This window comes from Canis lupus, chromosome 23, assembly GCF_003254725.2.
Source record: "Canis lupus dingo isolate Sandy chromosome 23, ASM325472v2, whole genome shotgun sequence".
Taxonomy (NCBI): domain Eukaryota; kingdom Metazoa; phylum Chordata; class Mammalia; order Carnivora; family Canidae; genus Canis; species Canis lupus.
Window position 1 is genome coordinate 46,358,332 of NC_064265.1, and position 24,234 is coordinate 46,382,565.

The window sequence follows — 24,234 nt, forward strand, 5'->3', positions numbered from 1 at the left end:
AAAAAAAAAAAAAAGAAGTGTTTCCTAGATGTTTATACTGAGCCTTGTGTTACCTAAGACTATACAGTTCCAACCTGATGAACAATGGCATATGGACATGCCTTCACATGCCTTATCTTTCGGCTCAAAGTTTGATCTACCATAGCACACAGGGTCTATTAATGTGGTAATCCATGCTAGTTGAACAAACCTGGACTTTGACTAAGTGTCCACTAATTTTTTTTTAAAGTCTCTTCCTACAAAATGATGCAAACAACCATTCACAAAATTTCACTTTATGGTGTATTAAGAGCTCTCATATAGGCTCTGATTTCACAACTAAGTTACTTGATAATGATGACATTATGGCAGGATGAAGAAACACTGTGGGAGTTGTTAATTGTTACAAAAACTGTTAAAATTTTACAAATTTTTACAAAGTTGTAAAATTGTTACAAAAAGTTGTTAATTGTTACAAAATAAGCACCGACTACGATATTACAAAATCTGTCTCAGAATCTGTTTATTTCAAAAACAAGTCACCACTGATGCAATAACTTTTGAGTTAAAAATACACGCTGTTAAGGTGATCACATATACCCAAAGGGGTTTCCAATCTATAGTTGTTCTGCTACTTATTAGTATTTAATGGAAGTACTTTAACCTCAGCATTGTCAGGAGGTTGGAGAAAGGACTAGCATGGGATTCAAAGCTCTCTGTTTGGGGCTGTTTTGTGCTCTCTTCGCCTCTCATTTGTATATCTCCCTACCAGATGACATTGAAGAGTACTGGAAAGTAGTGGCCTTAGCTACAATTGCTAAAACCTTCACATTTATGGTAAGATTAACATTTTTTTTTTCTTTCTGGATATTGTAATGCCTTGTTGACTAAAAATCTGTGCTTGTGAACTTTTTAGTAATTGCTGTTTTATAAATAACCATCGCTTCTTTGTTAGAAGACATCAATTACATAAATTTAACTAAATAAGACTTGCTGCATCTACATCTGAGCAAACAGAGACAGAATTCTTGCTTCTGAGGAGTTTATATCTAACTGTAAAGATTGTGTATATTGTGTTACGCGTAAGTAGTATTGTTAAAGGGAAAAGCTTTGAAGTTTACTTGATAACTTGTGTTTGAGTTATATTTGATACATTTGAGATTCTGGTTGTTTTACTTAGATATATTATACAGATAAATAGTATAGGTGTTTGTAGCTACTTGATGTTAATTTAGGGCTCTATTTCAATGTTTCCATTGGCTATTTTTAATTCTAAATTGCTAGGTTTCAGAGATTGTCTGACTTGAAATATAGGAGGTTGATTATGAATTTGAGCTAAAATAGCTCCTTGGTAAAGGCGAGATATAGTTAGAAGCTAGCATTTTTGAGCTTTTGGAATATATAGGGTTTCTATAATATATACCTCTGTGCATCCCCCATCCCATCTTCTGATTATTTATACCCATTCACAGAGGAAGAAAAAGTTCAGAGGAGCTCCTGCAGCTAGAAAGGGACACATTCAGAATTTGAACCCACAAAAGCCTCATTTCAAAGCTCATACTCTTTCTGCAGAGCGAAAAGGCTCCCAAAAAGGTTCTTTGATGACAGAAACAATAAGAAGCTGAAAGGAGAACCTAGCAGCAGTGAATGATTAGAGAAGAGAGAGCCATCGATGATAACAGAGGGAGAAGCCATCCCCTGGTACTTCCTATAGCAGACAGCAGTTCTATGAAATCATGGCCAACTCCTGCCTGTGTCTGCTAAGCCCTGATATGTACCTCTCTGATCACTTGTAGCAGCACAGAACTTTGCCATAACCGTCTCTTCCTCCAATGCTCTTCCCCCTGGACTTAATGTAACATGAAAGTAGGTGTGGATAAGCAAGTAACAGCTCCATGAAGGCTTTTCCTTTTTCAGCTACAGATTATTCTCACCATTTCCCATCTACAATAAAATTAAACACTTTAAAGATTTTATATTGTATATGGGTGGTTCTTTATTTTTTCAAAAGATAACAAGAAAATCATCTGTGTATTTAAAGACCATTCTAGTAAAATTAACAGTCATTGGCTGTTCTAGAGAAAAGAGTTCTGTTCTTCTCAGTATCGAATTTCATAAATCAAAGTTGGGATACCAGGAAGAAAAATGAATTCTTTAATGTGTAAAAGGGAAGTGAAAATTAAAGTTTTTGAGAAAGTAACCTTGATAAATAAAATGCATTGCTATGTCTCTCATATGCTAAATTGGAAGGCTGAGTTTGGTTGAAGAAAGCATGTCCAACCTTGAAAAACTTCCTTTTTTATTATTTTTTATTTTTATTTTTTTAACTTCCTTTTTTAAATACACATATAAAATGGGGATACTGGGCAACCCTGGTGGCGAGGAGTTTGGCGCTGCCTGCAGCCTGGGGTGTGATCCTGGAGACCCGGGATCGAGTCCCACATCGGGCTCCCTGCATGGAGCCTGCTTCTCCCTCTGCCTGTGTCTCTGCCTCTCTGTGTCTTTCATGAATAAATAAATAAAATCTTTAAAAAAAAGAATTTTTATTAGTGAAGAATACTTAAGTAAGACACACTTATTGAATGCACGCATGTGCTAGGCCCTCCTCTGTGTACATTAATTCACTTAAATCCTACAACCCACTGAGGAATTTGTTGTTGTTATTTTTATTATTGTAGACATTAGAAAAATTGAAGTAGAGAGCAATTTGCTCCCCGTTGTATAGTCAGTAAGTGATAGTCTAAGAGGCTGGTCTAGAAAAATGGGTGCAGATTTGGTTTTGACATTTCTTGGCTGCAATTTAAGAGCTTCTGTATACTTTCTTATCACCAAAGTATAGGCATTAGGCGTTCTCTGAGACCCTGTCATACCTTAAACTCTGGGAAATAATTGTAGGAATAAAGGCTCTTTAATGTACTATTTATTGACCATATAATTGTTAAGGTTCTTCTTTTGAATAAACTGTCCATTGACACATCACAAAGATCCTAGAAAAGTTGTCAGAAATACCGGAAGAGCTTTCTTCAGTGATCTCAAATATGAGATTTGAGGGACAGGGAGTGGGGGTAAAGGACACAAATCTATCTGGAGTTGAAAACCAGGGCATTTAAATAATTAGTAGTGCGGTCATAAGACAACCTTTAAAATTTCAGATTAAATAAAGTGAACCATAAAGAAGAAAAATGCAACATGCCTACAAAACAAAAAACAAAAAACAAAAAACAAAAAAAAAAAGAAAAGGTGGTACAAGACCTGGACATTTTTCAGACAAGAATTTTTACAATTAGGATATCATTACAACTGGCATTAAAAAAAATGCCAGTAAACTGAAAGCTTTTGAATGACCAGTTACTAATCTAAAATATAGAATATGTGGGATTTTCGACAGGATTATGGAATAAGATCCATGCAGTATTATTTGGAAATAATTGTTACAAACATTCTATTTGCTTGTTTGTTTCTTTTTTCTTTTCTCTTCAGGTGCTTTTGATGTTACTTAAGGATGAAAATGTTCAATGTTGTTTTGCTTTACAGGGTATGTGTATTGAACGTATGGGTATTATAAAATATGAAGAGCTTGTTTCCATGTTATTCAGACTGGATGAAACCCAACCAGTTTCAGATGAGAATGTCACAGTGATGGATACAGAATTTTCTGGCGTTCCAGTGCGTGTGTACTTGCCAAAGAGAAAGTCAGACGCCCCAAGACGAGCTGTAATCTATATTCACGGTGGTGCATTTTGTTTTGGAAGCTTCAGTAAGTTAATCATATGAGGAAAAACTACAACTGGCTGTGTATTTTTGATATAAGAACTGTTTCATATATGAATACTTATATACAATAGTTATAAGTGTAGCTGTAAGTATTAGATATCCCGTAGAGAGATAGACACAGACATATGTTTGGCAAAAAAAAAAAAAAAAAAAAAAAAAAGACATGGAGATGGTTATTTCAGTTTTGGTTTGGTTTGGTTTTGCTAAGCATTTTCTTATCAGCTTTTATATTGCATAGCTCATATCAGATGAAAGTAGGATATGAATGAGTCAACTAATACAACTTGTTTTCTTTGGGATAAGAATATATTTGGGAGCAGAAACATTGAAAGGATGCAGATGTTTTAAATGATAAATCAGAGTCATACACTGTTGGTTGCTACAAGGTCGAATTTGCAGTTGCTGATAACAGTAATGCCAACAGTGATGAAACTTAGAATGGTAGCTAGTCTTGATTCTTAAAGGAAAACACAAAATAGACCTATGGTATAATAAATTCTCCTGATGAAGTCTAGTTTCCCTATTTACCTTTGGTGATCATTCTAAGAGGCATATATAGCAGGTCCAAAACAGAAAACAGAAATGTATTTTCTTTTATGGAACTTTGGAAAACCCTGTGATACAATGGTGCTCATACATAAGGAGTCACTATTCTATTTAATTAAAAACTGAATAGAATTGAAGAAAATATAAACAGGTAATAAATGATTTTTTTAATCTTTTGCCTTTCTCTAAGCCTCATTTGGTTCTCTTTTTTTTTTTTAAGATTTTATTTATTCATTTGAGTCAGAGATAGAGAGAGAGAGAGAGAGAGAGAGAGAGAGAGAATGGGTACATGAGCAGGGGCAGAGGCAGAGAGAGAGGGAGAAGCAGACTCTCCTCTGAGCAGGGAGCCCGACAAGGGGCTTGATCCCATGACCCCAGGATCATGACCTGAGCCGAAGGCAGGCGCTTAACAACCCAGATGCCCCAGAACATGCTCTTCAGTGTAATTAATCAGTCTCATTTTCACTTCCCATTTCTATGCCCTATAGGCTCTAGTCCTTCCCTATCCTCTTATTTTCCCACCTTTAATTAATTTTTTGATCTCTACAATACACTACATTGGCTGAAGACTAGTCTTTTCTCTTTGACATGCAGTGGTCCTCCCTTTTTCTCTGACAAAGTATCTCCTCGATTTCCTCTGCCATTCCTTGTTTTCTCATCTTTCTCTCTCGTCTCTCATCTCAAAACAAGGCAGGGGTGCCCAGGTGGCTCAGTTGGTTAGGCTTCCAACTCTTGGTTTCAGCTCAGGTCATGATCTCAGAGTCATGAGATCAAGACCCACATTGGGCTCTGTGCTCATCTTGGAGTGTGCTTGTCCCTCTTCCTCCCCCTGCTTATGCTTTTTCTCTCTCTCTCTCACAAATACATGCATACATACGATCTTTAAAAACAAACCAAAGAAAATAAGAGATTTTCCATATTTACTCTTCATAAATATTCTTGTCTCCCAGAATTCTCTCCCTACCTTTGGGTTTCGATTCTACACACCCTCTTTTCTAATCCCTTCTCTTCTTCTGCTGACATCCAGTCCTGAATATGCTTGTCTGATAGTATTCCTGAGTCCTGGACCCATATATACAAATATCACTTAGACATTTACATACTGGACAAATCACAGACATTTCAGTTCAATAGGACCATACACAATTTATTGTCTTATGTCCAAATGGCTTCAGAAAAAAAAAAAAAAAACACCATCCATCTAAACCAATACCTGAAAGCTCTCAGTAAATAGCAGTTATGGTTAATTATTTACAGTTCTTTGATACTCACATCAAATTACCATATCCTATTTATTTCACTTCTGAACTTCCATTTTGACTTCCTTAGCACAACTTAGTACCTCATGATCTTTTACATACATTCCTTTTGATGTCTCTGTCTGTCTCTTTCCTGCTCAATCTTAGTTCATTTTCTACACTTAGTGTGCTGGATCTTTCTAACGTGCAAATATGGTTATATGATTTATATTGACTAAACTCTTCAGTGACTTTCATCATATATCTAGACCATTAGCATATTGTTCAGGTTTCCAGGTTCTTACATTTTTAACTTTTCTTACTAACGCTACCCTTCATAATTTTGTTTCAACCATACTAAGCTATATTTAGTTCCCAAACTCTCTGTGAATTCTTATTTTGATCTCTGGTATGCTTTTCTAGAATATCCTTCCTAGCTTATTTTAATAAAACTTCTGCTTACCCTTTTATGTTCAGATAAAGTATCATTTTGTAGGTAAGTGTGTGTGTATGTGTGTATGTAGTCTCTCTGGCTTTTTTTGTTTTTCCTTAAGGATTTTATCTATTTACTTGAGAGAGAGAGAGAGCACGAGTAGGCGAAGGAGCAGGAGAAGCAGCAGACTTCCCGCTGAGCATGGAGCCTGACAGGGCCTTGATCACAGACCCTGAGATCATGACCCGAGCCCACGGCTGATGCTAAACTGACTGAGTCATCCAGGTGCCCCTAGTCTTCCCTGGCTTTAAAAGGTTTTAGTAATGTTGCTATGGGGCCCATTGCATCATGTGTTTACCTGATGGCAACAATCATTTTTTTTTTGTTTTGTTTTATAATTGTGTTGCGTGCTCAGTTAGCATCTCTCCAGGAAGTAGAATCACCTCTTTGCATCTACCAAAGCATTTTCCATACAATGAATGTTCAAAAAATAAATGTCTTGAGAAAAAAAAAATATACTAGATTACTAAAAGGAAATTCTGTGGTTGTTCACTAGAGGGATTATTAGTCAAAATGTTTTCCCAGTCCTTTTATATCGTTTTCACCTCCTTAATCTTTTCAACAAATTAGATTTCACTTGTAATTTAATTTATATCAGACATTAGGGTGGTTGGAATACTTTGCTTCCTTTATAAAATACATTATAAGATATTATAAGATATATAAGAAGATAAATTAAATATCAATTTGACCTCATTTTTCTCTAAAGAGACGTATTAGTGCCATTAGAGCTTTTATAAAGTCTATGAAATATCCAAGTATCCATATATATATATATATTTTACCTGGAACTTCAATGAGCACAAGAGAAATGCTCACAGATGGGAAAAATACTTTGTTGGAAACATACTTAGAAGTGCTTCTGAATATCAGATTGATTACCCCTTCATTGACATATGCAATGATTGTGATCTGCAATTCCTAAAAATATGTGAATTATTATTTAGGACACACATTCCAATTTCTTGCTCAGCTGAATTTCAGTTGTGTATTTTTTCTGGTCTTGGCTTTATATTTGCACATTATTTGTTCGTAGATTGAGAAACTTTCTATTTTGTGACAGGTCAGGACTAGACATTTTAACTATTGTCTGGTATTTATAAATTTCAGTTTCCTTTCTTTGTTTCCCAAGCTTCCTATTTTTTTTTTCTCCATTAGACTTGCTGAAAGCTAAGAAGTATAAGAAGATATTTCTTTAGTAGATTTTTTTTTTTTTTACATAGAACTGTGGTTGTTGTTTTTGACATCTATCCTAATATCTTTTTGTTTCTACCTGGGTTCTTCAAGTGATATAAATTCAATAATTGGACATAGAAGAAAGAAAAACATGAACCAACAAATTTTATCAGGAAATATAGTGAGTTAAGACAGCTGGAGATAAAGAATGGGAAACAAAACACTTAAACTGACTTTGTTGCAAGATAAGTGGAAAGTATTGGGAAATAAAAAATAAAGACAGGTTTGAAATAAATCATTGAGGGACTTTCAGAGGGTTCTTGTACATTTTGGTGTTCATCTACCCATGGCTTCGTCTTGCAAATCATCAACTAAATCTTTAATGAAAACATTATTTTTCTACCTACAAGACTCGCTGACTTACTTTTCTGTTTTCATGGTATTCACTCCCAGTATTTAATTAGTTTTTAATTTGAAGTTTTGTTAATGTGCAGGAAGCATCTTGGAAAAGTCTGGAATTTGATCACAGCTCTAGAATTTTCTGAATTTCTAGGGTCTTGTAGTAACTAAAGTAATAGCAGATGTAGCAGATGTCATAGAGTTGACAATGTTTTGTGGCCAGGGCATTGGGAAATTGGATTTGGAAGTACCTGGGATGAGATATGCGTGTGTACTCGGGAGATGAATTATGGTTTGTGTGCCATGTGTGCCAAAATGGATATGTACATTTAAGTCCACATCCTGACTTGCCAGAGGCTCTCCCAAAATTTAGTTGTTTTTCCTTAAGACTCTGTCTCAGATACTAAGGTTATTGCAACATTTTATAATGTGGCATACTAAAAGAATTTGGAGATTCAAAGAACCATATTACTGAGTGCTGTGGTTTTAGAGAATCAGTACATCTATTATTTCTCCCCTGAATTCTGAGCTTGAAGATCATACACAAGATTCGAGTGAGTGACAGTCAAAGCATAACCATTATTTCCAAAGAAGGTTTTGGAGAATGTGTATTTAGGTATTATGACACTCTTGAGTTAGATTAACTCATCTATAGTGGCTGGCCCTGTTGATCAATCACGCACCTCCTCCTTATGAAACTTGCTGCCTGAAGGAACAAGCAGAATAAAATGCAACAAGCCACAGAAGGTTCTCAGGGGTCAGGCTCCTTGTGTATAGGTAGCAGATGAAAAGAGAAAAATTAGAATGGGCTTAGCCTAGTTTCTCTTCCTCAAAACCACCACTCTGCCTAGACATCCTTCCATCTCTGGAGACAGTGCCTGAGAAGAAACTCCTGCAGAGTGTTTCATGCTGATTCTGGTCCCTCTGCATAGAAATGGGGTGGGAAATATAAGTTCCTATATAACACACCCAAATCGCATTTCTTTCCAAGTTCACAGCTATAAGCATTTCTGTTGCTGTTTAATTACAGAGAGTACTTTGACATTTATTTTTTCATTTCAGAAAATGCGGGTTTTGACTCCTTGAACAGATGGACTGCAAACAAACTCGATTCTGTTGTTGTAGGAGTGGAGTAAGAGATTGATTTTCTTTGGTTACTATGATTTTTTTGCCTTTATCAAGTAGAGGTTTGATTTCCAAATCAAGTCAACTATACTCAGATATAACTTTTAAAAAATTAATCTATTTTATTTGTCACCATTGCAACATAGACCATGAAATTATTAACTTAAATTTATTTAAGTTAATTTAAGCTTAACTTAAATTACCCCTATTTTTGGACCCAAAAGAATCCAGTATCTCATATTCTTCTTGGATTATGTGAATCTCTGAGTGACATTCTTGAGTGAGCATTTGTGGAAACACTGTTGCTTTAGATGTGTAGAATTCAAGTCCCAATTTGTATCTCCGGTAACAGATAGAAATAAATGAATTTTTACACATTTGGGATGGTAGGTTGTGTTTGGGTTGGCAAACAAAAATTATTTTGTTATAATTCTTATTTGGAGTAATGTGGGGGATAAAGATTGGGATCAGCTAAGAATCTTGAGCCACTCTCAGGAAAAATGATCTTACGTTCTGGATTTTGCTAGAAAATATCAGAATGTCTCAGGACAGTTCATTACTTTCTTAGAATGGTACAGTATAAATTTCTGAAGCTGACATCTCCAAGAGTAATTTTTTTCTTACCCCTCTCCCCTAGTCCATAGTAACAAAAACATACTTAGAGAATTCCAATCTAATAGTTCTTAAAGGCTATAGTGACAGGTTTTTTGCTTTGTTTTGTTTTTGTAGCTAGGAAGCTATGAATGTTCAGAAAAACAACTAAAGTGACAATTTGATCACCAAAAGAGTGATCATCAATGTTGTCATTTTGGCCACTTTCAGTACCTACAGTTCCTATTTTCTTTTCTTTTCTTTTTTTTTTTTTAAGATTTTATTTATTTATTCATTCATGAGAGAGAAAGAGAGAGGCAGACACAGGCAGAGGGAGAAGCAGGCTCCATGCAGGGAGCCTGATATAGGACTCATTCCTGGGTCTCTAGGATCAGGCCCTCGGCCAAAGGCAAACACTCAACCGCTGAGCCACCCAGGCATTCCTACACTTCCTATTTTCAAGGGTACTTCTAATTTATAATACGAGGACATTACATTTTTTTTTCTTTTTTTACCTCTATAGCTCTTTTTTTTTTTTTTTTAAGATTTTATTTATTAGAGAGGGAGAATGAGCTGGGTGGGGGAGGCAGAGACAGACTCTGCACTGAACAGGGAGCCTGATATGGGGCTTGATTCTGGAACCCTGAGATCATGACCTGATCCAAGGCCAGACTCTTAACCAACTGAGCCACCCAGACACCCCTTACCTTCATAGCTTTTGAAGTAATCTAAACCTTCTCACTTTAAATCTATTTTAATATAGTGATATGTTTGTGTCTGACATATATATCCTATTAAATCCTTATAATTTGTGTTGTTCTTTGCCCTAAAGAAGTCTAAACCTACTGCATTGAAAGTAATAGATACCAACATCTTTGGGATGTGTTTAACCTATACTTTGTTTAGGACTTTCTAAATATATTTATCATAAAATTTTAAGTATTATCTCATCAACATTTAATATTAAATACAAATTTTTTATTCTGAAGAGCAAAAAGAAAAAGTCCTGATAGATAATAGCTAATAGAATTATTCTATTTTTACTGCTCCACATATAGAGGGGGAAAAAGCCACTTATATCCATCAAAAGAATGGTGTGGTAGTTTGCTTTGTGAATGTATTTATCAGAAACAAGCAACCTCCCTGGCATATTTAAAATATTATTTATACTTCAAAATTTTCATCTAAAATCAACCCTGGGCATTATCCATAGTGAGGTCTGTACATTGTAAGCATGTAGAATTTTTACCTAAGTGACCTTGAAAAAATATAACATTTTGCCTAGAATATTCTCTTAGATCTGCTGCCTTCAAAAGTCCATGGTGCTTTTTTAATGTTTGGATCATCAGTTACATTGAGAAGATGATATAAGTTGTAGAGTATCTCTGATCCAAAATGTGCTCGGACTAAAAATTATGCTTACAGTTTAGAGAGTTCATAATATCCCCTACTCCTCACATACAATGCTATCCAGGGAACTTAGACACAAGGTTGAAAACCTTTATACCAATTCTCATTTTTTTTCAAAGAATAAGGAGCCAGTGGAAAAATTCAGGTTTGATATTTGGAAGATTAAACAACAGAGACTGGTGTTAAATTGCATTTATTTGGTATTTAAAAGCTACTTGGAAAGATCTAACCATAAATGGTACTTTTAAAATGAATTTTTTTTAAGTTATAGATTAGCTCCTCAACACCACTTTCCAGTTCAGTTTGAAGATTGCCTCGCTGCAGTCAAGTTTTTTCTCCAAGATGAAATTCTTGCAAAATACGGAGTAGATCCTACACGAATCTGTATTTCAGGAGACAGTTCTGGGGCCGGTTTGGCAGCAGGAGTGACTCAACAGGTATGTTTTATTTGTCTTTATTCTGAGAGGTTAAGTTTAAAACGCATTTTTTTTTTCTTATACAGATAACCAGTTCTTCCAGCAACATTTGTTGAAAAGACCATCCTTTCTCATTGGATTACAGTGATGCTTGAGTCTAAAATCAATTTACCATAATATGACTATTTCTGAACCCTCTCTTCTGTTCCATTGGTATTACTTTGACTTCAGCTTTGTTCTTTCTTCAAAATTATTTCGACTACTCTAAATCTTTTCCACCAAAATGTTGGGATATCTTGTCAATTTCTAAAATAGAAAGGCTGATTGTATTTTGATTGGTAACGCATTGAATCTATAGATTTGAGGATAATATTGATACTGATATAATAATAATATAATATTAATACTTCCAATTAAAGCACATGGTATAGCTCATATTTTATTTAGATTCTCTTCAATTTCCTCAATACTATTTTACTTTTTCAGTGTAGATATCTTACAAATCTTTTTTCAATTTATTCCTGAGTTATTTGGAAATTTTTCACGTAAAATAGTATTTTTCAAACATTTCTTTGACAGTATATAGAAATTTGATTTTTACATTGGCCTTTTACAGTCATATCTTTATAAGTTCCACTTATAAATTACAATATTTTAAAAAACATTTTCCAGAATTTTCTACATAATCTTATCTTCCACTACTAGAAATAGTTTTAATTCCTTCTTTCCACCCTTTATACTTTTCTTAATTGGTGCACTGCCTAGGGCTTTCAGGATGATATTGAATACAGTTGTCTTGCTCTGATAGCTTAGGAGGAAATCTGAAGAGGAAATCGTTCAATATTTCACTAATAAATATGATGTTAACTGAAGGCTTTTCATAATTGGCTTTTGTTGATTGAAGAAGTCCTTTCTATTCCTAGTTTGCAGATGGTGTTTGCACAAATAGGTATTAAATTTGCTAATTTTTTAAAGATATTTATCTATCTATCTATCTATCTATCTATCTATCTATCTATCTATTTATTTATTTGAGAGAGAGAGAGAGAGAGAGAGAGAGATCTCCAGTGAGTAAACAGGCTAGGGAGGAGCAGAATGGGAGGGAAAGGGACAGGACAAGCAGACTCCATGCTGAGCATTAAGCACCCTGAGTTCAGGACCTGAGCTGAAACCAGGAGTTGGATGCTTAACTAACTAAGCCACCCAGGTACCCCCAATTTCCTAAATGTTTTTAATGCATCTATTGATGCATGACTGTGAAACACACATGACTTGTTATTTCTTTCCCTTATTCTTTTAACATGGTAAATTATGTGAATTGATTTTCAGATGTAAAATTATGCTTACATTCCAGACATGAGCCTCACTTGGTCATGATGACAAATTTTTATATATTACTGGTTTCCATTTGCTAAAATTAAAGATTTGAGGGATTGATACCTATTTTTTTTAAAAAGTTCTTGTCACAGCCTCATTCAATCATTTGGGAAGCATTCCAACTTCTCTGTTTTTTTTTTTTTCAGAATACCTAATCATAAATTTATTTGTTCTTTAATGGAGAAGAATGGTGAGGAAAGCAGAAAGCTCACAGCTGAAGTCAGAAATCACAACATAAATTCATCATTTGTTCAAATGACAGTTGGTTAAAGTCAAACTTTTAGAGGGCTCTGAAGGAGGGAATAAGTTAGGTCATTTCCAGGATGTGATTGTAGAGAATTCAGACACAGGCTAGTTGCACAAGTCAATTATCATCTATGTTTCTTGAGCCCAAGTCTCCAAGGATTGGCAGCTTCTTCATTCATGACACGAAAGCTTGATGTTAGGTACACAAAGAGACACTCATAAGAATTGTGTGTGGGTTTGTCCTCACTCAAAATTTGGGGGACTAATTCAGGACACTGGGAGGGGCCCCTGTGAGCTGAGAGGGAATTTGCAGAGATGTTCCAATGAGTTGCTGCTATTGGGAAAAAGAGGTGAGGGGCCCACTGGAATGGAACTGGGAGAGCTCCCCAGTGGGACCAGGGTCTAGGAACAGAATGACAGGAGCAGACCTTTGGTTGGATTGGGCCATGTAGGCCACGTGAGGGGAGCACTTGATGTCTGCCTCCTTTGGGCTGTGAGGCTTGGAGGTGGTGAACTGCAGGACTGCTGTTTCCAGAAGTCATCCACAGGAAGCAGAGTTGGGGGGAAGGGAGTGCTATGTTGATGTCATCAATGCTCACAAAGGCTTCTTTAAGGGTTTGGTGCATTTGAAACATCTCATCTCAGTGCTGAGCATGCTCAGCAGGTTCCTCCATCAGAGTATTTTGGTCCTCGGAAGAATATAACTGCGCTAAGAGCTCTGAAGTTATAAATGCTTTAACACTATTGACTATAAGGTATATTTTCACTTTTGGAATTTGATGTCATCACATGTTGGGATGGCAGATATGTAGAAGTCTACTAGGTTATGAAAGGTCCTCACTTGTCTCTCCACTTGTGCATCCATGGAAAAGATTTCTGCTTGGCTAGCCTCATTATTTGCAGTTAAAGATTCATAAGCACAAACTTCAGTTCTTAGTAGGGAGGTCTTCCAGCTGCCTACATCCTCCAGTGAATCACAGGCCAGCTCAAGAGAGCAACAATCTTTGTATACATTCTTTTGTTCTTTATTAAAGAATTGAAACATGTATTTGCTAGACAAAAAGTCCACATCCCAAACTTCCAGGTTTGCCAGGGGAAGTGTATACTTCTTTTCTTTTTCCTTGTCATCTTTGTATGAGGAAAAACTCAGTGGTAAGGACAAACCAATATCCTTTAGAGCCTCCCTGTATGATGCCAGTGATGCTGGTGGCTAGCTACTCCCTGCAAATTACCCTAATTTCCATTTGTATTTTTCTTGCTAACTTGACTGCTCCTCTGCTGAGCATTTGCAAAGTTAATGAAATCTCTTCCTGTTTGGCGTTGATGTAGGAGACTTGGGTGTCAATCAATAGTAGTACCTAATGCTTTGTTTTGACTTCTTGCTGTCAAATGTGGTTAGCAACAAGCCTTTCCATTTCGTCTCAGGGTCTGGGAAAGTTTGCCATTTTGAGGGGTATCTTGACAGTGTTGATTAATTTTTGTGTTACCAGATCTACACTCTTCAAGGAAGGCCCTCTCAGCTTTGCAATTCGTCTTTTGACTATTTCTTGGACTGCCATGTCTGTAGAAAACAACCCTGTCCTGATACAGTGTATGTTTTTGATTGCATAGGATATTCCTCTTCACAATTCTTTCTACTTGAACTCCATCTTTACAATCTTTGAAGAAAAGCCTTCATAAAAATACAATTTATTTTAGCACTTCTTGAGAGTTCCAGAGTATCTACTTGATCCCCTAACCCTTTGATTCTCTTCTCAGAGTCTGCAGCAAATGTTGATCTATCTGTAGCAATGCTTTGGTCTTCCTGATAGGATTTTCTGGCTCGAAGGTTTTTTTTAGGTTTCTACTTTGTGTTGTGTGGAAAGCAACTGCCCTTATCATTTCTTTCTGAAGTTTGGCAGAGTATCTCAAATGTGGTTGGTATTTTGCTGATTAAGGGGCTTCTGCAGGTATGGGGTCTCCATCTGATCAGCAATATGTTTGTGAGGTGGGTGTGAGAGAAGCAGATTCTTGTCTGTCAATATGGCAGCCTTTATGTCCTTCTTTCTACCTGTGTTCTTTTTTTTTTTATTGAAATTTGATTTGCCAGCATACAGTAGTATAACACCCAGTGCTCATCCCACCAGGTGCCCCCCTCAGTGCCCGTCACCCAGTCACCCCATCTCCCCCACTCACATTCCCTTCCGCAACCCTTTGTTTCCCAGAGTTAGGAGTCTCTCATGATTTGTCACCTTCTCTAATTTTTCCCCTTCAGTTCCCCTCCTTTGCCTCTCACTATTTCTTATATTCCCCGTATGAGTGAAACCATATGATGTTCTTTTAGCTTCTGTTTACCCTCTCACGTAACCCCTGTGAAGAGGCAGTATCTTATTTTCTAGGACACCCCTGGCATCTCTTTCTTCATCTGTAAGGTCTAGTTTGGTGATGATTCCAGGGGTTCTCAGACCTTGATGATCAGCATCTTTAGCTAGCTTCAGTGATTTGAGTTTGTAAGGTTAATATTGGCTAGGGCAACAGCCAAAGTCAGCTCTCCTGAATGATGAACTGCCTAATTATTTCTCTGATTGGATACTCACTATCTGGTGACTGATCTCCTGTGAGCACTTTAGTTACTCTAGGTAGGTTGATAAAAGTTAGATTTAACACAAGCAGGGAATAGATTATCTTCCCAAATTTCCATGAAACCTGCAATATCCCTCTTTTAAAAAAAAATTATTTCCTTTTAAGAATGAAAATAAAATAATCAAGTTAGACTACTTACAGGAAAATTATATTCACACACATATTAATATTTTATATATACACATATACAAATATATATGTATATACGTATGAGCATGTACATATACCTATGCATATATATTTCTCTGTATTACCACATACATTTACAAAGCCCTACTGTAGAGCCAGAATGGCAATTGTTAGCAAGGCTTCACCTTTAATCTACACCCTGGGCTTCCCTTCAGCCCAAGATGTTTCACTTTAATCCCCTTCATGTTTAGAGTTCTATATACATTTTCTTAGGGGAAAAAAAATAAAAGAGAATTTCATTACCAAAAAGAAAACTTGCATACCATTAGACTTGTTGATTCCTGAGGCCTCTTCTGACCTGAACTAATTTTCTGTGTATTTGAAATAATATATCACTTATTTGAAAGATCTTGCTGGGATAGGGTGGGACGTGTGGTGGGGAATGAAAATTGCAGACTATCCCCTTTTTTACATTATTAATTGCTATGACACATCATATAGAAATTTAATCTTTTTTTAAGATTTTATTTATTTATTTGACAGAGAGAGAGAGAGCACAAGCAGGGGAGCATCAGGCAGAGGGAGAAGCAGGTTTCTTGCTGAACAGGGAGCCCGATGCAGGGCTCGATCCTAGGACTCTGGGATCATGGCCTGAGCTGAAGGTAGGTGCTTAACCAGCTGAGCTCCCCAGGTGCCCCTAGCAATCTAATCTTGAATTTCACCTAAAACTGGTTTTATGGACTTTGAAATTCTGAAAACTATCCAGTAATTACCAAATCAAGAAGCACCTTGCTACACCTCTAATTTCTGTTTACATATTGTAATATTTCCCAGGCTTAGTAAATGAGGAAAGCTTTTGAAATGAAGACAGGTATAGTCCTAGAGATTCATCAAGATGTGAAGACCTCTCATTGCTTTCCAGCAGGGCAATCCTAAATATTAACATAGCCACCAAAACCAGATGCAATTCTCAGTAAAATTTGTGGACAGTACAAGTTGTCTTACAGTGAATTAAAATTTGACATTATTCCTTTCTTTGAATTAGATAATTATACAAGAATATAGTATCTGTTTAACTTGCTGATATATCTGATCAAAGAGATTATTACAACTGGAAATGCTGTGTCAGAACTCAATAAGCTTAAATTACATAAAAAAGGTGACTTCCTTTACGCTTTCTTGTTTATTTTTATGATCATACTTTAAGCTACTTATTCACAGTCTGCTAAACTTCCTATGTGAGTTATATTTTAATCCAAAAGTTTTATTCCCCATACTAGATTGGTTCTTTATCTGGGTCATCAAAATCAACTTTTACTTTGTAAATATTATAAACCTTTTTCCCCCCAAAGTCTCATGACCTTGTGCTTAATAATATGTTAAAGATTGATGGCCTGAAAAACTCAGTTTCAATAAGAATCTATCACTGAGAGATCAATATTGTTCTGTACTCTGAGAAGACTTCAAGAGGATATATTCAACTTGTTTTTCCAGTATGTATACCAAAAAAGAAAAAAAAACATATAGAATTCACAATATAAAAAGCTGGTCTCATGGATTAAGAAGTCAAATAGATTCTTCTATAATTTTGTTTTGTGGACTTTGTCTATTTTTCAATTATGTTTTAATTATTGAAAAGGAAATGAAGACATTTCTCCTGAAGACTTTCTGGCAATATCACATAATGTGTCCTAAAATCACTAAAGTTGGTGGCCAGTCACAAGGATCTGAATAATCACTACAATCAAGGAAACTTTTCTGGACATAGTCCCTTAATTTTTAATTTAAAGGAACAAATATTAAAATTTTAATCATAGCATTTAAATGCAATTTCATCACCATCTCATCCAACTTAATTTTAAAGTAACTTATGCCTTATTTTTATTTATTCGAGTCATAAACATCTTCTTAATTTGAGATAATAATATGGATAAATCCTTAAGGAGGAAAGCAAGTTGATTATTTTGGGCTTTTTGAAGGATTCTGTATTAATCCATTTGGGCTGCTCAAAAATAATAGCAGATACTGCGTTACTTATAAACCATAGAAATTTATCTCTCACAGTTCTGGAGGCTAGAAGTCTGATATCAGGGCACCAGGATGGTCTGATGAGGGCCCTCTTCCAGGTTGCAAGCTTCTCATTATATCCTCATGTGGTGGAAAGGGCAAGCTAACTCTCTGAGCCTTCTTTTATAAGTATGTTCATCCCATTCAGGAAAGTTACACTCCAGTGACCTAAATACCTTCCAGACACCCCACTGACTAATACCATCACCTTGGTCATTAGATTTTTCAAAATATGAACTTAGAGGAACATAAACATTCAGACTATAGCAGGCTCCACGTGGGAGTTCTCCAGCTCCCAGTGTCGTTGGAACATGCGCCCTAGAATGAGACCAAAAGGCCTCTCATATCAGAATTCCTTCATAATGGTTCATTGTTCCCACAAATACTCACTGGCTGTCTGTGTATTGGTGAAATTGGGTGTGAGGTAGGGTGGGGGGTGGTCAATGAAAAGGAAAATTAGTGGGAGGAACATCATAGTTGCTGTGGAACTGGATTTACCTGGTTGAAAATAGTAGATCTGCTAAGTTTGGTGAATAAGACTTAGTACTAGCGGTGTAGGAATTCTATGTATAAGTTAATATTTTGCACACAGTCTCTCCTTCTGTGGATGACAGGCAATGGATAAGTTGCTGTGAACATGCAGGACTTTGAATAACACACATCCAGACCAGGGAGGAGATAGTAAGGACCCTTGCAAAACCAGTGACTGGTTTGAAAAGGATAGTGGATAATGAGGGACTCAGTCAGGAACTCTTGTATGTGCCCTTGGCAGGAAGAACCTACTATTTTCTAGGAAAGTGCCATGCCTTAATAGATGGTCTTTGGGCATCTGGGGAAAGGGAGAGAATTCAGTAATGCTTCACACTATCTGGAGCAGGCCTTATGTCAGATATAAGTATCTGACAGACAACTGCTCTGAATGGGCTTCAAAGCCATTGAGTCCGTAGACTGATATTGGCCTCTGTGCACAGGGCATAAAGTCATGAAGCATCTTTTCTCTGACTTTGCTATCGGCTACCACTCAGCCACCAGTCCCAACTCATAGGGGTTGGTTGTAGTGAAATGTTCAACGTGTAGTATTAAAAAAGCAGAGAAATGAATAAATCAATAATGCTCTTAAGAGGACACTATCCTTAGAACCAGAAATCACAGGATGTAAGAAGCAGTAAGAGACATATAACAAGTAGGTTTCATGTAGGAGTGAAAATAGCTCTGACCCACATGTCACTCCAAGCTTTTTAGCATGATGAGAAGTCTTTTATGAACTGGTTCCAAATTTTGTTCCCAAATATGCAGACTTAGGAGATCAGTCTTTACCATGGTGGTAATAAACTACTCTCATGATAGTCCTATCAGTGGCATGAACTGTAACTTGAAAAACCAGTTAGAGACTCAAATTGCATGGTTTAGTAAAAGAAGGGCAGAGGGAATAGTTTATATGTGGGAGAATTCTATTGTAGTTTTCATGAATTTAGGATTAATGGTACTTAAGTATAAAAGGGAAGTTCAAATGCATCCTATCCATTGTGTTCTCCTTGAAATACTGTTAATTATTGAAAAGGATTAAGAATAAGGATGGGCTTTGTTGAGCACATTCCATAGCCTTTTACTGAGTTACCAAAGGTCTTTCTTATACTGAAAAATAAAAATTTAAACGGACAATTCAAGAAACATTACCAGTGTTTAAACCTCAAAGGATACTGCAACAAGCAAGACATGTTCTCTCAATTTTTTTTGACTTTGTATTTTCATTCTTGTTCTTTTCAAAATAATAATAGTGTCCTGAGATAAATGTCTTATACATTTTCTGCATTCAGGTACATATGAGTTGCAGTTAGGTCCATATGAAATGAGAAATTCATATCCATTCATGTAAGAATCACTTTTCTGTTAAAGGTCGGTCCACTCAGGGCTTTTGGTAGTAATGTTTATGGATCAGTATCAATGCTCATTTGCACTTTTGCACTCTGATCAGCTAGTTGTCTTTGAGTCCATATGGGTCTAAGAAGGAAAGAACAGAGCTATAGATAATTCAATAATTCAGTGTTATTGTTGGGACCTATTTGTTATATGTCTCTTACTGCTTCTTACAGCCTCTGATTTCTGATTCTAAGGATAGTGTCCTCGTCAGAGCATTATAAACTGAGCAGTGATATTGATTTATTCATTTCTCTGCCTTTTCTATACTATATTGAACATTTCAGTATTTTAGACTCAGTAAGAGATACAATGATAAGTTAGATATTATCAGCACTTGTGGAACTCAAAATCCAGCAGAAAGATCCATTATGTATATTTTTGTAATATAAGGGGAAAATGATCATTGACCTTAAAGAGGTAGAGAGCTTTTTGGAAGTTGAGAGGAGTTTAGAGAAAGAGAAGTGAACTTTGGTCAGGTACTCACAGGCATAATCATACATATGTGACTATTAATGTACATAAAACGTGTAGAAAACATCTGAGAAGATTCATACCAGACTGATAACAGGGAAAAATTGCCAAAGTTGGAGAATCTGACCAGCAGGTGCTCTTTCAATATAATGAAGGGGGTTAACTTTGAAATGAGCTTCAAAGGATGACAGGGGATGGGAAGCGGCAGTGAATGGCCAAGCAACAAATGATGTAATGGGGACATAGAGGTGGTAAGTGGTGTCACTTTTGTGGGAAAACTTATTTCATCTAACATTCCAGAGAGGGCGGTGAGAGCCAGATAAGGGTGTTGGTAGGTTCCTTTTTGCCCTCTCCCTGTGTATGTGGTGCTGTTTGTTTCTTTGTCTAGGTTTGGGATTTTGGCAGTGGGATGTTAATGGTGGACTTTTGCTCAGTAAATCATCGACCTGAGGGCACTTGGGAGAGACTTAGAAGTTTCATTCAGAAAACACTGTTTTGGCTCATTTTCATTCTAAACTTGTGAAACCTCTAGCACTTTGGAAAAGCATCCTGGAGGTGATAGGATACAATGCCCCTTTCTGAGGTACCTCTCGCAGTTCAGTTTTTTCACTCTTTTGGGTTTAGCTGGCTGCTGTGGTGAAAGATTGACTTGTAGGTACATAGGACTGGATCCTGAGGTGTGTTGCACTTAGGGCAGCAGCAGGTTTTTTCATTTGTCCAGATGCCATTGTCTCAGATGCCATGCTCTAGCTGAGACACTTGCTCCCTGGAGGTTATTTCAAAGTTTTGCCTATGGTCCACAGGGTCATAGGTGAACCTCAGGACACCCTTCACCTCTAGAAAAGGCTCCTGGGACACCTGGGTGGCTCAGTGATTGAGAATCTACCTTCAGCTTAGGTTGTGATCCCAGGGTCCCAGAATGTGAAGTCCTGCATCAGGCTCCGCACAGGGAGCCTGCTTCTCCCTCTGCCTATGTCTCTGCCTCTCTCTGTGTCTCTCATGAGTAAATAAAATCTTAGGAAGAAAGAAAAAGAAAAAAGGGCTCCTTGTCAAATATTACACATTTTCTCCTTGCATGTCAAACTGTAAATATCAACAAGTTTTTAAAAAAAATCAATTTTATCCCTTTGTTTTCCAAGTATTACCATTTTTTCAGAAGGTAAGTTACCTATTAACTGGCTTTTTTTTTTTCTTTTTCTTTTTGTCTGTGTACTTTTGCACTTAAATATATTTCTTAAAATGTACAGTTGGGAACATACTTAATAGCCAAATAATATTATTTTAAACTTTAAAAAGTTTTAAAATATTTTCATTGTAATATTAATTTTTAATTTTAATTTTTAAACTTTAAGATAAAGATAAAATATTATTTAGTAATTACATCTATTTCTTCTATTCACTGTGGTTTTTTTGAGTCAGGAATTTTCACAAACTTCTATATACTGTCAATTTCCCCAGGAAGACACTACTTGGGTTATTTGCATTGGTGATTTTTGACAAAAACAACATTATATGTATATATTTCCCTCTCCCCCATCCCTCTATTTTATTCTCCTTTGCTCACTGTACTGAACCCCTTTTATGTACCAACCCAATTGACAATAAATCATCAATTTGCTAAAGCAAATCTAGGAGGGTTTATGCTGTTAGTGGTTATGAAGCCACTACTGTCACAACTACTACCTCTGTCACTACCTCAGATTGAGGAGCTCACTATGTCCATTGTTCCCAGTCTCTCAAATTGCTCTTGGGTACAGCCCATATGTCTATTTTTTAAAAAAATTTGTAGATATATAATTTATATATAACATATTAGTTTCAGATGTACAGCATGATAATTAGATATTTGTACATATTGCAAACTGGCAGCACAGTAAATCTAGTTAACATCTATTATCATGTATGACTACAAATTGTATTTCTTGTGATAAGAACTTTTAAGGTTTACTATCTTCACAGCATTCAAATATACAAACTTTGGATAATTGACTAGTCAACCATGTTATACATTACATCCCCAGGACTTACTCATTTTGTAACTGAGAGTTTGTATCTTCTCCCTTTCTCGCACACGTAACCAACATTTTTAAGACTTTACTGTTGAAATGAGTTTGACATTTTTCCATACCACTGAAAGACATTATAAATATTGTGAAAATAGCTATAATATCACATCAATTTGTATAGATTTATCACAAGATTGCTTAAATTATTAAATTCCTTCCTCGTGGTGTTTCAGAGGTCTTTGCTTATAGGACATCATTATGTTTTTTCAGGTCCAGACAGACACTGGATTTAAACATAAAATCAAGATACAAGCTTTACTTTACCCTTCCTTACAGATAATTGATTCTTATCTGCCATCTCACCAAGAAAATGAGCATGGTATAATTCTACCAAGGGACTTGGCCATAAAACTTGTGAGTTTATATCTCACCAAGGATGAAACATTTGTCGAGGCGATGAGAAGAAATGAACATATGCCTCAGGAATCAAGACATCTGTTTCAGTTTGTTAATTGGAGCACTCTTTTACCCGAGAAGTATAGGAAGGGTTATGTTTATACTGAACCAATTCTTGGAAAACATAATTTTTCATTTCCAGGACTTATGGATATTAGAATATCACCCTTACTAGCCAATGATTCCCTGTTACAGAATTTGCCACCAACCTATACCTATATTCTTACCTGTCAATATGATATTGTGAGGGATGATGGACTTATGTATGTTTCAAGACTTCAAAATGTTGGAGTTCAAGTTACTCATGACCATATTGAGAATGGAATCCATGCAGCTTTATCATTTATGACACCACCACTGTATTTACATGTAGGTCTCAGGATAAGAGATATGTATATTAGTTGGCTAGATAAGAATTTATAAATATGCATGACATATACATATTTATAAATATTTATATACTTGGCCATCAGGTAACAGATTGTAATTTGTGATTTTTTTGTAGTTGTAGTGTCAAGAATAATGTAATTTGTGTTATCTGAATCTATATTTAAGTTAGTTATAAGTTACTGTATGTCCTTGAACTGGTTGATTTTTCAGATTCACAGAATCTGCATGTGTAAAATGCATTTAATCCCTTCATTTATAATTGATTATGTTGATCCCAGTAGGGACCGGCACCTATTAAAGTTGAGAAATAAGAATGGTTACTGGCAAGTTAGACAAGATTGTTTCCAGGCAGACGCAGAAAATACAATAGTGAGTGGGAAGAGGAAAAATTAAAAAAAAAAGTATGAGGTAATTTGATTACTTTTCTGTGTTGTAACATATTACTACAAATCTAATGGCTTAACACAACAGAAGTATTTTCTCTTAAGTGTCCTGGGGTGGGGGGGCGGGGGGGTTGTCACAAAATCAAGCTGCCACCAAGAGCCACACTCCCTCTGGAGACTTTAGATGAGGCTGTTTGCCTCTTTCATCTGCCAGTATTCCTTGGTGTAGCCAGATTATTTTATCTTGAAAGTTAGCATCTTCAAATCTTTCTCTGCTCCATCTTTACGTGGCCTCCTCTGCCTCCCTTTTAGAAAGATACATGTGTTTGCATTTAGGGTCCACCAAAGTAATCCAACGTAACATCCCCATCTCAATATCCTTATTTAATTACATTTGCAAATACCTGTCTTTTTCCCCATGTAAAGTAACATTTATAGGAACTAGAATTTAGATATATTTTGGAAGACCTTTATTTTCACATTTTCTGTCAAATGTTACATTTTAAAAAGGCAACAGATCAACATTATAATTCATTCTAATCTAAATATGTACTCAACAGTGTAGCCCAACTCAGTATAGAGTGAACAGTTTTTTTTTAAACTGTCAAATATGTCATTTCAAAATACCAAAATAAGAAATCACTTCTACAAGCCATTTGTTGAGTGAAACCATAAATTAAAACTAAAGATTCATTGCTGTGAAAACAATCTGTAGTACAGTAGTATGAATCTTGGATATTAAATATAACCAATTGAATCAGGTTAAGAAGTTAAAAATAGGTGTTGGAGAAGAGGGCGAAGAAGTAGGGTCCCCAAGTCACCTGGCCCCACCAACTTACCTGGATGACTTTCAAACCTTCCTGAAAACCTATGAATTCGACCTGAGATTTAAAGAGAGAACAGCAGGAACCCTACAGGGAGAAGAGTTCTCACTTCTAACAAGGTAGGAAGGCGGAAAAAAATAATAATCCAGTGGTGGGGGGGCATGAGGAGCCCCTGACAGGAGAGCCCAGCCCTGGA

General features: G+C 36.1%; 1 protein-coding gene and 1 pseudogene across 2 annotated transcripts; one reads left to right on the forward strand and one right to left on the reverse strand.

Moving 5' to 3' along the window:
• Positions 1-500: 500 nt before the first annotated feature.
• Positions 501-23,243, forward strand: AADACL2 (arylacetamide deacetylase like 2). Of its 2 annotated transcripts, XM_025436186.3 has the most exons (6): positions 501-565; positions 752-816; positions 3,514-3,736; positions 8,668-8,737; positions 10,997-11,168; positions 22,256-23,243. In XM_025436186.3, exons 2-6 carry the CDS (start codon positions 814-816, stop codon positions 22,862-22,864), a joined length of 1,077 nt encoding a protein of 358 aa, XP_025291971.3. In that variant the 5' UTR covers positions 501-565; positions 752-813; the 3' UTR covers positions 22,865-23,243. The 2 variants fall into 2 exon arrangements, with proteins under 2 accessions (XP_025291971.3, XP_025291970.3); XM_025436185.3 differs by having other exon boundaries at positions 506-816.
• Positions 13,033-20,640, reverse strand: LOC112652576 (dynamin-3-like; annotated as a pseudogene).
• Positions 23,244-24,234: the final 991 nt, after the last annotated feature.

What these genes read in the sequence shown, in the direction of transcription:
- AADACL2 (XM_025436185.3), top strand. Translation starts at nt 679, where the DNA reads ATGGGATTCAAAGCTCTCTGTTTGGGGCTGTTTTGTGCTCTCTTCGCC. An exon ending in CTAAAACCTTCACATTTATG is followed by an intron (nt 817 to 3,513) that starts GTAAGATTAACA and finishes TTTGCTTTACAG; the next exon opens with GGTATGTGTATTGAACGTAT. An exon ending in CAGCAGGAGTGACTCAACAG is followed by an intron (nt 11,169 to 22,255) that starts GTATGTTTTATT and finishes ATGTTTTTTCAG; the next exon opens with GTCCAGACAGACACTGGATT.